Below are 14,074 nucleotides of genomic sequence, written 5' to 3'. Positions count from 1 at the left end.
AGCTACTAGCGGCCGGTCTATCTTGCTACCACAGACCACAGCCCGAAATTACCCCGTTCCACATCGACCAAGCTCTAGAGACAAACACTGAAGGGCTGAGAGCAGAACGGAGAACAGCAGATCCCCTCTCGCAGAGCTACCCGTTCACAACAATCCCGTCAAATTTTTAACACAGGCAAGACCGGGTTAGGGCTAGGAGAAAAAGGTTGGGGCGTCGACAGAGTGAGACGGGGTGCTACTCACCGGCGACGATGCGACGGAAGCAGCAGGAGTCGCCGGCGGCTGGGCGTGGCGTGCGACCTCGCAAAGAGCGGAGCCGTCGAGCCGAGCCGAGGATAGAGAGAGACAGAGAGTCGGCGCGAGAGAGGAGAACTGAGGAGCGGAACGGCGGGTTCTGAGAACACGCGCCGGATGCATCGCCGCCCCGCAGGCCGTTGTTGGAATCCCCCGCTGCGATCGTTTGGATTACGGCGCAGCCCAACCGACGCCAACTAATTAAAACCATCTATAAAAAACAGAAAAAATCTTTGTCTCGCCGTATCCACGTCCCCCCCTGCCCCCTTCTTTCCCTTATAACCGAGCAATCTTTTCCCCCGTTCGTGTGCGCGGCGCCTGCGTCCTCTGCCTGCCGCTCTCCACTCTCCTCCCCTGTTCGTGACCATGGCCGGAGGGAAACCGGAAGCTCTCTTCTTTCTTCTGGTCTGCTTGCTCGTCGTCTCCGTATCGGCGGAAGGTCCCTACCGATCCTACGATTGGATGGTGACCTACGGCGACATAAATCCGCTCGGCACTCCACAGCAGGCGCGAACAATTTTTTTCTGTGAATTCAATCTGCTAAGTTGTGAAACGTCTTAAATTATTTAGCAGTTTTTTTTTCATCTGACTGTAAATTCCTCGTCGGCAGATTAGTCATTGTGTGTTTATGCATATGATTTTTGGTGTGCAGGCGATTCTTATCAACGGGCAGTTTCCGGGGCCGAAGATTGAGTGCCAGACGAATGACAACTTGATCATCAACGTCCACAACAACTTGCCGGAGCCGTTCCTGCTCTCATGGTAGAGACAGATCGATCTCCGTGCCAATGAACTAATCTGTTCTTTTGTAAAGTTTGACCGGTTTCTAAGATAAATGAGCATGATATTATTAGATGACATGATGCAGCAAACTTTTATATGGCTGCTTCAATTAGTTATACACACTGCAATGTCTGACGTGGAAGTGGAAGTTTTTTTTTACGATGCATTATGCGTGATCGATATACAAATTTAGGTGTGTTTTTTTAACGGAAATAAACAGTAGGCAGGAATTGTGATAGAGTGTTGATGGCTACGGAATGATGTCCAGATTTAATTCAATATCCGGAGATAATGGTATCCAAGCGGTTCAGATATAATATAGCATATATGTTCTAGTTTTTACATAATGTAACAGAAAGCTCTTAATATTAAGAAGTTCGTTTTTTTTGAGAAAATATTAAGAAGTTAGTTGGAGAAACATATTTGATCTGTTTTATTATGCTCGCCTTATTCATTTTTTGTGTCCATATATATAGATAATTCCGACTGTAAGGATTCATTGCATTTTGTTTTTACAAAATCTGCAGGAATGGTTTGCAGCAACGCAAGAATTCGTGGCAAGATGGCGTGTCCGGCACCAACTGCCCGATCCCACCCGGTCAGAACTTCACCTACCATATGCAGGCCAAGGACCAGATCGGCAGCTTCTTCTACTTCCCGTCGCTAGCATTCCACAAGGCCGCCGGCGGCTTCGGCGCCATCCACATCCGCACCCGCCCGCTGATCCCTGTCCCGTTCCCCCCGCCGGCCGACGAGTACACGCTGCTCATCGGCGATTGGTACACCATGAACCACAAGGTAAGACACGACATGCCATGATGGCTCGTGTGGAATTACCATGGTGTTATTACCATTTAGCGCCCGAGTGATTCTTGTTATTTCTGTTAATTTATTAGGATCTGCGAGGTAGGCTGGATAGTGGGAGGGAACTGCCTTTCCCTGACGGCATCCTCATCAACGGCAAGAGGAGCCCTGACGGTGCCGATTTCACCGTTGAGCAAGGTGATGACTGGCTGTCTGGCATGTAAATTCCAATCACATTTGTATGCTCTGTTTGATCGAAGTCTAGCTGCCAAAAGCATCCGAGAAAAGAGTGCAGCCCCTCACTTGGGTTTTGCTTCCCTTGCCCGTGCAGGAAAGACGTACAGGCTGCGCATTTCCAACGTCGGCCTGCAGAACACGCTCAACCTCATGATGCAAGACCACAGCATGACGCTGGTCGAGGTGGAGGGCACCCACACGGTGCAGAACTCCTACGCCTCCCTCGACGTCCACGTCGGCCAGTCGCTCTCCGTGCTGTTCGACGCCGACCGCCCCGCCAGGGACTACCATGTCGTCGTCTCCACCCGCTTCACGAACACCACCCTCCGCTCGACTGCCGTCGTCCGCTACGCCGGCTCGAGCGGCCGTGCTTTCGGGTCGCTGCCCCTGCCCGCCGGGCCCGGCGACGTCGAGTTCTCTCTCAACCAAGCTCGCTCCATCAGGTTCGTCACACGGTAACTCATCTTCTCGGTCGTCGATCCATATCTGAATTCTGAACTAGCGATTTGTTGTCGTGACCAGGACGAACCTGACGGCGAGCGGGCCGAGGCCCAACCCGCAGGGCTCGTACCACTACGGCTCCATCAACGTGACCCGCACCATCCGACTGGCCAGCAGCTCGCCGAGCTTGTTGGCCGGCGGCGAGCGGAGGTACGCGGTGAACGGGGTCTCGTTCGTGGAGGCCGACACGCCGCTCAAGCTGGCGGACTACTACAACATCAGCGGCGTGTTCCGGCTCGGCGGCATCCCGGACGCGCCGCCGCCGGCCGCCGCCGGCGCCGCGGAGGAGGTGCGGAGCGAGACGGCCGTCATGGACTTGGACCACCGCTCCTTCGTCGAGGTCGTGCTCGAGAACGGCGAGGACGGCGTCCAGAGCTGGCACCTCGACGGCCACAGCGTCTTCGTCGTCGGGTACGCGCACACGAACAAGATCATCAGCTTGCTCCGATCATCTGCTTCTGATCTTGTTCTGCCTGACGATTCTTGTAGACTGGACCTGGGGACATGGAGCGAGGAGAGCAGGGATAGCTACAACCTCGTGGACGCCATCTCGCGGTGCACCGTGCAAGTAGGACATTCTCTCTCTCTCTCTCTCTCTCTCTCTCTCTCTCTCTCTGTGTGTGTGTGTGTGTGTGTGTGGCAACAGGATGTGAAACTGTTGTTGCTCTGTGCAGGTGTACCCTAGGGGGTGGACGGCTGTTCTGATCGCGCTGGACAACGTGGGGATGTGGAACATGAGGTCGGAGGTGTGGGGGCGCCGGTACCTGGGCCAGCAGTTCTACCTCCGGGTGTACACGCCGACGCACTCGCTGCGCGACGAGCTCCCCATCCCCGACAACGCGCTCCTCTGTGGCCGCGCCGCCGCCAACACCAGCCGCCGCCTCCCCGTCCCGCCGGCGCTGCTAAGCAGGTAGCTGAGGGTTAGCAACAGCGCCGACCCATACGTGGTTGTCTAGAGACTAGAGTCAAGGTGGAACCCCACCGTCCGGGGAAGGGTTAATCCGATGTTCGTTCTCGTATTTTTTATCGAATACTAGGAGAGCTGCGCATCTTTGTATTAAGAAGAAAAAATAGAGTTTGAAATACAACGCGAGATAAACTCGCCGACACCCAGATCACTGTAGCGCTATATTACACGCCTGAGGCGACCAAAGGAGCACACACTAGGAAGGCAAAGAGATATCCTATGAAACAAACAAACAACCAAGCTTCTGCGCGCCGGCTTCAATCCAACAGGTCCCTTCCTGCCCAATCACGCGCAAAACTAAATCAACGCCAGCTGCCGCACCTCTGAAAACCCGGGCATTCCTTTCCTTCCAAATGTGCCAGGCAATCAGAGCGAACAGGGGGTCGAACCCCTTCCTCTTGCAAGTTGGGAGCTGCTGTCGTAGGTGTAGCCACCAATCCGAGGACGACATGCCCTGCTCCGGGAAAATTGCCGCGAAACCCAAGTGCTTCAGAATTTCCCACCACACCTGTAGAGAGAAAGAGAATTGGAAGAGCATGTGTTACGCTGGTTTCATCGGCTTGATCGCAGAGATTGCAAACGGTATCAGCTTGCAGCCCATGTCGCAACCTTCTGTCAGCAGTCCATAACCGCCGATGGAAGGCAGGCCAAAGGAAGAATTTGACTTTCAGAGGAGCCCAACAATTCCATATGAGCTTCGCGCCATTTAGCTTGGTAGAACCAACGTGCAGAGCCCGATAAGCTGACCTTGCAGAGTAGTTACCATCAGCTGTCCAACGCCAACGGAATGTATCACTAATGCCTGGTTGTAACTGCACATCAGCAAGGCGTTCCCCCAGACGATTCAGCTCCACAAGTGCCGCAGTGCCAGGCACGCCTGTGACGTCTCTTGTCCAGCGATCATCAGTGAGCGCTGGAGCCACTGTGCGGGACTTCGTGAACCTAGGAGGCACAAGGGCCAGCAAGCTGGGGGCGAAGCACTCGATGGATTTCTCATCCAGCCAGCTGTCAGCCCAGAAGTGAATTGAAGCGCCATCACCGAGCACCGCTAGCACGGAAGCTCGGAAGAAAGCCTCAACGTCAGGCTCCACCTGGATCTCAAGCGCCGACCAAGCTCTGTCCCGATTAGTCAACTGCAGCCAAAGCCACCTTGATTGAAGAGCAATACCTGCTAACTTGAGATCAACAATCCCCAAGCCTCCAACATCAGTCGGGCGGCAGGCAGCAGTCCATGCGACGGCAAATCGCATCGATCTCCTGGGTGGCCCAAGGCGGCAAGTTGTTCGCCATCAGCATGTAAATAGGAACTGCGTATGCTACTGACTTCACCACCACAAGCCGACCACTTCTGTTCATCAGTGGCCCATGCCACGGAGGCAACTTGACAGCAACCTTCTCGATCACCGGTCGAATGTGGGCCTTCGGAATTTTCTTGACTGACAACGGCAGACCCAAGTATTTAATAGGGAATTCAGCAACTGGGCAGGGGAACTAACGTTGGAAGTCAGCCATGAGATCACCTGGATCGAAGATTGCCGTGACAGAACATTTCTGCAAATTGGTGCACAGGCCTGATGCATGACCAAAAATGCTGAGCAACCTGGCGACCGCATACCCCTCCCTCCGCGTAGGAGCAGTGAACAAGATCACATCATCCGCATAGAAACTGCAGCGATGTTGCACCTCTTGTCGGCCGGGGCTCTCCAGGATTCCACAATCAGCAGCATGCTTGAAGATCCGGTCCAGAATATCCATAGCAATGATGAACAGCAAGGGAGAGAGTGGATGCGTTCTCGTGTGGTACCGGTGAGTTGAGGTTCAACGGTCTTGTTGGATCTTACTGTTAAATGGATGCCGTTGATAAACATTTTATAGTCTAAGAGAAGGTTTCAATGCAAACTCAAATTCAATTCTATTTATTAGTTCTGGTGGTACACGTCAATTCAATCACGTAGATATTTTTTATAAAAATCCAAGGATAATTTATCACCATAATTAAAATTCTCAACAAAAATATGCCAAAACTAAACAAATATATTCCTAATAAAATGTATAAACCTTTAATTATATTTTTATAAGGTATTTTCTTTTCTCCTGAACTCATGTTCGAGAGAGATACGCTATAAAATATGATGATGAAGGAAACATAAATGATAGCTCTTGATCCACACCGCGCCATTAAAATAAAAATTTATAATGGGCTGACTAAATCAAAATTAAGCATCCATTTATTTTGAACTAAAAAATTACAAATACTGGCACAAAAACTTGGTACCCGCGATAATAGCGCGGGACACCTCGCTAGTTTTATGGTCTAAGAGAATGCTATATATTATTCGATAGTATGATGATTACTGTTAAAGACCCAAAAACCAAATCAAACTACATTGCTCTAGATGATTTTTGTTTATCGAATACGCAAGAGAGTTGTATATCTTTTCATTAGTAGAAAAGAGACGGCGAGGCGTCTATAGATCGACAACGGCAACAGTGCCTTGCTACTAAGCGAACTACTCGCAGACGAGACAACCTAGTTTTTTCGCCCCCCATCGATTCAGAGTTCACCTTGCTGCCGGATGATGGAAACACTCGGCTACGCCTGGGTGGAAACAATCTGCTCGAGATGATTTGAATACCCTTTCCTCTTTTTTATTTTTTATTTGAGGGCACCGTTTCCTCCTTGAGCTCGCCAAGATTCAACCGCCGCTGATTGTTTATGGCTCAGCTGTCGCCCAACATTCCCGAAAGCAGTCACATCCCCAACTACTATGTGCCTCCAACAGAAGAGGGATTCCAGCGTATGTCTCCTCAACATGTCGTCAGAGCCACGCTCAAAGCGAGCGGCCAAAAATCCTTCCCCGTCGTCTCGGCTCTGCGCTGATGCATTCGATTCTCCACACCGCCAGCCTGCGGCGACGTCGCGCGCGTCGCGGTTCCGAGCTCGTGCTCCCGCTCTCCACCACGAGGCACCAGCTTGCAACCGGGGACGGACTGAAAACCCAACCCTGAATTTTTCGGACCCACATGCGAAGGCATTACTACTTGTGTTGCCTGTGCCACTCCCCCACCAACGGCAAGTCGTACGCCCTTGCAGAGCTGGGTGTTTTTAATTGTCGGTGTGATCGACGACGAACACGATGCCGGGGTTAGCCGTTTGTGCACTACAGAACAAGCAGCATATCCTTTGGATTATTTACTGGGGGCGAGGGGTTCAAAGATAGCACACGCTGTATACCATTAGGAAATCCTATCATTTTCTTCAAGTCGCGTGGCTATATAAACATGACTCGCGCGGCTTGTTGATCACCGGTGGCAGCATCGCGGCGAGGTAGCGGCCGGGAGCTCGATCGGAGACGCGCGCGCAAATGGCGAGCCGCGGCAGGGCGTTCGCGGCCGGCGCGCTGTTCCTGCTGCTCGAGCTCGCGCTGCAGGGCGCCGCGGAGTCGCCGCTCGTGCCGGCGATGTTCGTGTTCGGGGACTCCCTGGTGGACGTCGGCAACAACAACCACCTGGCCAGGTGCAACGCCAGCTGCAGGGCCGACTATCCGCGCTACGGCGTCGACCACCCCTGCCACTCGCCGACGGGGCGCTTCAGCAACGGCTACAACTTGGCAGACCAACTAGGTAGGTATACATGTGGTATAGATGCACAAACCATTTACTAATAACCGGGGAAATGTGACTGACCAAATTGGCATTGGTTGCTTGCTGGTCGACGAACACAGCCCAGCTGCTCGGCTTTCCCGAGAGCCCGCCGCCTCTCCTCTCCCTGCTCAAGGCGCGCCTCGTTCCGCAGATGAGCTCGGGCGGCATCAACTTCGCGTCGGGAGGGGCGGGGCTCCTCGACAGGACCGGTCCCAGAGTGGTAGATAGATGCACACATACTTCCATTCTTTATGCTTTGGTGATCGTTGATGCATGGAAAGGGATGTTACCAGTGATCTGCGGCCTTTGTTTTGATCTGCAGTGTGGTGGGGAGGTGCTGTCCATGACGGCGCAGGTCGGCAACTTCACGAGCCTCGCTCGACGGTGGCGACGCGAAAACCGGACAACGGCGGCCGACCTCATCTCCAGATCCTTGTTCTTCATCAGCGTCGGCAGCAACGACCTGTTCGAGCACATCGATTTCCCCTCGGCCCCGAACCGTAACGACATCCGGTTCTTGCAGGACCTCGTCGCCTCCTACACGAGCTACATCAAGGCAGAAATCTCTGAAAAACTAGCTTGCTTGTCTCTTCCCAATAATCCATCGCTCCAGTTAAACGTGAAATGAAAATGCTGCTACCGCGCCGCGCATGCAGGACCTGTACGCCGCCGGGGCGAGGAAATTCAGCGTGGTGAGCCCGTCGCTGGTGGGGTGCTGCCCGTCGCAGAGGGCGCTGGCGCACGACCCCAGCAAGGGCCCCATCGGCGTCGACAAGTTCGGCTGCCTCGGCGCGGCGAACAACCTCTCCCGGCAGCTGCACCCCATGGTGGCCGACATGCTGCAGGGCCTCAGCCTGGAGCTGCCGCGCATGAACTACTCCCTCGGCGACGCCGTCGGGATGGCCGAGTTCGTCTTCAACAGCCCAAGCACGCCGGCCTACAGTAACCGACCGAAGCCATTGTGTTGTCCTCCTATAAACCCTTGTTGGATCTCAAAAGGCTCTGATGTTTTTCCTCTTTTTTTCTTGGTAGACTTCACGGAGCTTGAGAGGGCGTGCTGCGGCAGTGGGGAATTCGGCGAGGGTGGGTGCAATGGCTCGGCTCCCCTGTGCGGGAACCGCAGCAGCTACGTGTTCTGGGACAGGTTCCACCCGACGGAGGCCGCGTCGGCGGTCACCGCTAAGGAGCTCTTCGTCGACACCGGGCTCTTCGTGCGCCCGATCAACGTGCAGCAGCTGGTGGCGCCGCAACCATAAGTACACGTACTTGGCTGTGAATTTTGCCTGATGATCATGCTTTCGTTGTCACAATTTACTGTGATGCTGATTGTAATAAGTGGCCGTGTGGAGGACTCACTGTTGTGGCAATTAGGTGATTGACAGCTGTAGAGATTGTTCCATGTCGGCGTGTTTCGTTACTGAGGATTTCTATACGTATCGATTTATTTTTCTATTCGTGTTTCGTTACTTATTGATTTGTGTTTTTTTTAGGGATACTTATTGATCTGTGTTGATTGTCAATTTGACATGCTTACACCGTTTGTACGGGCGATCGTGGCTGTATGTGTGTTGCGAATCAATGTTTGTTTTGCTCAAATTTATTAGTTTTTTTAGGGGTATGCTCAAATTTATTAGTGTGGTATACATACAGACCTCGGGCCCCATCGTAGCCCAATTACTAGCACGACCCAGACAGCCCCAGGTTAACGGACCATCTCAAACTCGCCCTCTTTGGCACCCCTCCCGTCCCAGGGCCTAGCGGCAGCCCACGAACTCTCTCGGAACTTCTAGACCCGCCGTACTCGGCCGTCCACCGGAGCTTCGCCCCGGAGCTCCGCGGCTCCGCCCCCGTCATCCAGCTGCGCCAGAAAGCCGGCAGTTCCCACTGCGATTTTCAGCACCGGAAGGGGGTGCTTATCTAGGGTTTGATTCCAAGCCTTCCTCGACAATTTTATTATCTGGACACGAAATTATGCTAGTTTTTTTTCACGGTTGCAGAATTAAAAGCCTCACCTTAAAAAATCTGAATTGGAAAAATTGGACCTGTAGATTTTTATAAAATTCACTTATCATAGGCCACGAAGCAGCGTCTGTATATCTGAAATCTTTTAATTTCTAGGCCCGCCCATGTTTCGAGACGAGTTGGTTGTGGCAGGAATGACACATAGGAAATTAGGGTGGACATTTTAGATGATGTCAATATTAATTACATCGTACAACCAAGACGTTAAGGAACTTTGATGGTCTCGACACCGTGGACTGCCGATGCAGATTTCGTGGCGAATGTAAAGCTTTGAGAATTTTGCCATATGAACATGGAATCATACTAGTTGTTTTCACTTCTGCAGAATTACAGACCTCACCCTAGAGAACCTGAATTAAAAAAAGTGAGGCCCCTGTAGATTTCCATAAAATTCACTTATCATAGTCCACAAAGCAGCATTTGTATCGTTGAAATTTTGCAACTCCGACGAAGATGTCTGAACCCACCTGTGTTTCGAGATGAGTTGGTTGTGACAGAAATAGCACATAACAGTTTAGATGACGTCAGTATCAATTACGCCGCACAACCAAGCTATTAAGAAACTTTGGTGGCTCCGACGCCCTAGACTACCAATGCAGATTTCGTGGCGAATCTAAAACCTTGAGAACTTTATCTGGACATGGGATCATGGTAGTTTTTTTCATGGCTGCAGAATTATAGGCCTCAACCTAGAAAATCTGAATTGGAAAAGTAGACCTCTGTAGATTTTCATAAAATTCACTTATCATAGGGCACAAAGCACCGTTTGTATCGCTAAAATCTTTTAATTCCGACTAAGATGTCGGGGCCCACCTGTATTTTAAGATGAGTTGATTGTGGCGGGAATGAAACATAGGAACTTAGGGTGGACAGTTAGATGATGTCAGTATTGATTACGTCGCACAACCAAGCCGTTAAGAAACTTTGGTGGCCTCGACGCCGTGGAAAGCTGATGCAGATTTTGTGGAGAATGTAAAATCTTGAGAATTTTGCCATCTATCATGACTGCAGAATTACAGGCCTCACCCTAGAGAATCTGAATTGAAAAAAAGTGGGCCTCTGTAGATTTTTATAAAATTCACTTATCATAGGCCACAAAGCAGCGTTTTTATCGTTGAAATCTTGCAATTTCGACGAAAATATCTGGACCAACCCGTGTTTCAAGATGAGTTGGTTACGGCAAAAATATCACATGGGAAATTAACGTGGATGGTTTAGAAGATGTCAGTATCAATTACATCGATCAACCAAGGCGTTATGGTACCTTGCTGGCTCCGACACCGTGAACTGCATATGCAGATTTCGTGATGAATGTAAAACCTTGAGAACTTTGACATCTGGATATGAAATTGAGCTAGTTTTTTTTCACGGTTGCAGAATTATTGGCCTCACCCTAGAGAATCTGAATTGAAAAAAGTAGGCCCCTATAGGTTTTCATAAAATTCACTTATCATAGTACACAAAATAAAGTTTGTATCGCTGAAATTTTGTAATTCCGACTAAGATGTCTGGACCCACCCGTGTTCTGAGTTGAGTTGGTTGCGGCAAAAATAGCACATAGAAATTTAGTGTGGACAGTTTAGAAGATGCCAGTATCAATTATATCGCGCAACCAAAGCGTTATGGTACCTTGCTGGCGCCGGTACCGTGGTCTGCCGATGCAGATTTCGTGGCGAATGTAAAACCTTGAAAACTTTACCATCTGAATATGGGATCATGCTAGATTTTTTTCACAGCTGCAGAATTACATGCCTCACCCTATAAAACCTGAATTGAAAAAAGTGGACCCCTGTAGATTTTCATAAAATTCACTTATCATAGGCCACAAAGCAGCATTTATATCGCTAAAATCTTGTAATTTCATCGAAGATGTCTGGACCTACCCGTGTTCCGAGACGAGTTGGTTGTGACAGGAATGGCACATAGAAAGTTAGCGTGGATAGATTTGAAGATGTTAGTATCGATTACATCATGCACCTAAAGCGTTAAGATACCTTGCTAGCCCCGACACCGTGAACTGCATATGAGGATTTCGTGGTAAATGTAAAACCTTGAGAACTTTGCAATCTAGACATGAAATTGAGCTAGTTTTTTATTACAGCTGTAGAATTACTGGCCTCACCCTAGAGAATCTGTATTGGAAAAAGTTGGCCCCTGAAGATTTTCATAAAATTCACTTATCATAGGCCACAAATCAGTGTTTATATCGCTGAAATCTTGCAATTCTGACGAAGATGTCTGGACCCACCCATGTTCCGAGATGAGTTGGTTGTGGCAGAAATGGCACATAGGAAGTTAGCATGGATGGTTTAGAAGATGTCAGTATCAACTACATTGCGCAACCAAGGCGTTAAGGTACCTTGCTGGCCTCGACATCGTGAACTGCATATGTAGATTTTGTGGTGAATGTAAATCCTTGAGAATTTTGTCATCTGGACATGGAGTTGAGCTTGTTGTTTTTTCACAGTTGCAGAATTAAAGGCCTCACCCTTAAGAACCTGAATTGGAAAAGGTGAGCCTTTGTAGATTTTCATAAAATTCACTTATCATAGGCCACAAAGCAGCGTTTGTATCGCTACAATCTTGCAATTTTGACAAAGATGTGTGGATCTATCCGTGTTCCGAGACGAGTTGGTTACGGCAGGAATGGCACATAGGAAGTTAGTATGGATAGTTTAGAAGATGTCAATGTGAATTACATCGTGCAACCAAGGCGTTAAGGTACCTTGCTGGTCTCGACACCTTGAATTGCATATGAAGATTTCGTGGTAAATGTAAAACCTTGGGAACTTTGCTATATGAACATGGGATCGTGCTAGTTTTTTTTCATGACTGCAGAATTATAGGCCTCACACTAGAGAACCTGAATTGGAAAAAGTGGGCCAATGTAGATTTTAATAAAATTCACTTATCATAGGCCATAAAATAGCTTTGTATCGCTGAAATCTTACAATTCCGATGAAGATGTCTGGATCCACCCGTGTTCCAAGACGAGTTTGTTGTGGCAGGAATGATACATAGGAAGTTAGTATGGACAGTTTAGATTTATAAATATAAATTGCATCGTGCAACCAAGGCGTTAAAGTACCTTGGTGGCCTCGACATCGTGGACTGCCGATGCAGATTTCGTGGTGAATGTAAAACCTTGAGAACTTTACCATCTGGATATGGGATCATGCTATTTTTTTTCACGACTGCAAAATTACAGGCCTCACCCTAGAGAACTTGAATTGGAAAAAAGTGGGCCCTTATAGATTTTTATAAAATTCACTTATTATAGGCCACAAAGTAGTGTTTGTATCGCTGAAAATCTTGCAATTCCGACAAAGATGTCTGCATCCACCCGTGTTTCAAGACGAGTTTGTTGCGACAGGAATGGCACATAGAAAGTTATCATGGACAGTTTACAAGATGTCACTATAAATGGCATTATCCAACCAAGGCGTTAAGGTACCTTGGTGGCCCCGACACCGTGGACTGTCGATGCAGATTTCGTGTTGAATGTAAAACCTTAAGAATTTTGCCATCTGGACATGGGATCATGCTAGTATTTTTTGTGGCCGTAGAATTATAGGCCTCATACTAGAGAACCCGAATTGGAAAAAGTGGGCCCTTGTAGATTTTCATAAAATTCACTTATCATAGGCCCCAATGTAGCGTTTGTATCGCTGAAATTTTTAAATTCCGATGAAGATGTTTTGTCCCACCCATCTTCCGAGATGAGTTGATTGCGGCAGGAATGGCACATAGAAAGTTAGCGTAGATAGTTTAAAAGATGTCAATATTAATTACATCACGCAACCAAGGCGTTAAGGTACCTTGCTGGCCCCGACACTGTGGACTGCATGTGAAGATTTTGTGGTGAATGTAAAACCTTTAGAACTTTGCTATTTGGATATGGAATTGAGCTAACTTTTTTTTTCACAACTGCAGAATTACAGGCCTCACCCTAGAGAACCTGAATTGGATAAAGTGGGCCCCTATGGATTTTCAAAAAATTCACTTATCATAGGCCACAAAGCAGCGTTTGTATCGCTGAAATCTTGCAATTCCGACGAAGATGTCAGGACCCACCCGTCTTCCGAGATGAGTTGGTTGCGGTAAGAATGGTACATAGAAAGTTAGTGTGGATAGTTTAGAAGATGTCAGTATCAATTATATCATGCAACCAAGGCGTTAAGGTACTTTGCTGGCCCGACACCGTGGACTGTCGATGAAGATTTCATGGCGAATGTAAAACCTTGAGAACTTTGCCTTCTGGACATGGGATCATGCTAGATTTTTTTACGGCTGCAGAATTACATGTCTCACTCTAGAGAACCTAAATTGAAAAAAGTGGGCCCCTATAGATTTTCATAAAATTCACTTATCATAGGCCACAATGCAGCATTTATATCGCTGAAATTTTTAAATTCCAATGAAGATGTGTGGACCCACCCGTCTTCCGAGACGAGTTGGTTGCGGCAGGAATGGAACATAGAAAGTTAGTGCGGACAGTTTAGAAGATGTCAGTATCAATTATAACATGCAACCAAGATGTTAAGGTACCTTGCTAACCCCGACACCGTGGACTGCATATGAAGATTTCATGGTGAATGTAAAATCTTGAGAACTTTGCTATCTGGATATGAAATTGAGCTAGTTTTTTTTTCACGGTTGTAGAATTGCAAGCCTCACCCCTAGAGAACCTGAATTGGAAAAAGTGGGTCCCTGTAGATTTTTATAAAATTCACTTATCGTAGGCCACAATGTAGCATTTGTATCGTTAAAATTTTGCAATTCCGACGAAGATGTCTGCACCCACCCGTCTTCCGAGATGAG

The 14,074-nt window shown here is 48.8% G+C and overlaps 2 protein-coding genes across 2 annotated transcripts; both read left to right on the top strand.

The window, feature by feature from the left end:
• The first annotated feature begins 741 nt into the window (after positions 1-741).
• Positions 742-3,732, top strand: LOC112900950 (L-ascorbate oxidase homolog). The gene is made up of 8 exons (XM_025969722.1): positions 742-801; positions 947-1,056; positions 1,605-1,875; positions 1,974-2,079; positions 2,213-2,561; positions 2,641-3,030; positions 3,109-3,187; positions 3,294-3,732. The coding sequence occupies exons 1-8, from the start codon at positions 757-759 to the stop codon at positions 3,531-3,533; spliced, it is 1,590 nt and encodes a 529-aa protein (XP_025825507.1). The 5' UTR covers positions 742-756; the 3' UTR covers positions 3,534-3,732.
• Positions 3,733-6,951: 3,219 nt separating this feature from the next.
• LOC112901669 (GDSL esterase/lipase At5g55050-like) lies at positions 6,952-8,496 on the top strand. Its single transcript, XM_025970627.1, has 5 exons — positions 6,952-7,210; positions 7,312-7,451; positions 7,554-7,787; positions 7,888-8,173; positions 8,264-8,496. Exons 1-5 carry the CDS (start codon positions 6,952-6,954, stop codon positions 8,485-8,487), a joined length of 1,143 nt encoding a protein of 380 aa, XP_025826412.1. The 3' UTR covers positions 8,488-8,496.
• Positions 8,497-14,074: the final 5,578 nt, after the last annotated feature.

The sequence above is a fragment of the Panicum hallii genome, chromosome 7 (assembly GCF_002211085.1).
Source record: "Panicum hallii strain FIL2 chromosome 7, PHallii_v3.1, whole genome shotgun sequence".
NCBI classification, from domain to species: Eukaryota; Viridiplantae; Streptophyta; class Magnoliopsida; order Poales; family Poaceae; genus Panicum; species Panicum hallii.
This window is presented reverse-complemented; position numbering and strand designations above follow the sequence as displayed.

Bases quoted from the DNA above. Each gene is read 5' to 3' on its own strand.
- LOC112900950 (XM_025969722.1), top strand. From the start codon at position 757: ATGGTGACCTACGGCGACATAAATCCGCTCGGCACTCCACAGCAG. The intron at 802-946 runs GCGCGAACAATT...TTTGGTGTGCAG, and splicing joins CGCTCGGCACTCCACAGCAG to GCGATTCTTATCAACGGGCA. The intron at 1,057-1,604 runs GTAGAGACAGAT...CAAAATCTGCAG, and splicing joins GAGCCGTTCCTGCTCTCATG to GAATGGTTTGCAGCAACGCA.
- LOC112901669 (XM_025970627.1), top strand. From the start codon at position 6,952: ATGGCGAGCCGCGGCAGGGCGTTCGCGGCCGGCGCGCTGTTCCTGCTG. The intron at 7,788-7,887 runs GCAGAAATCTCT...CCGCGCATGCAG, and splicing joins CCTACACGAGCTACATCAAG to GACCTGTACGCCGCCGGGGC. The intron at 8,174-8,263 runs GTAACCGACCGA...TTTTCTTGGTAG, and splicing joins CCCAAGCACGCCGGCCTACA to ACTTCACGGAGCTTGAGAGG.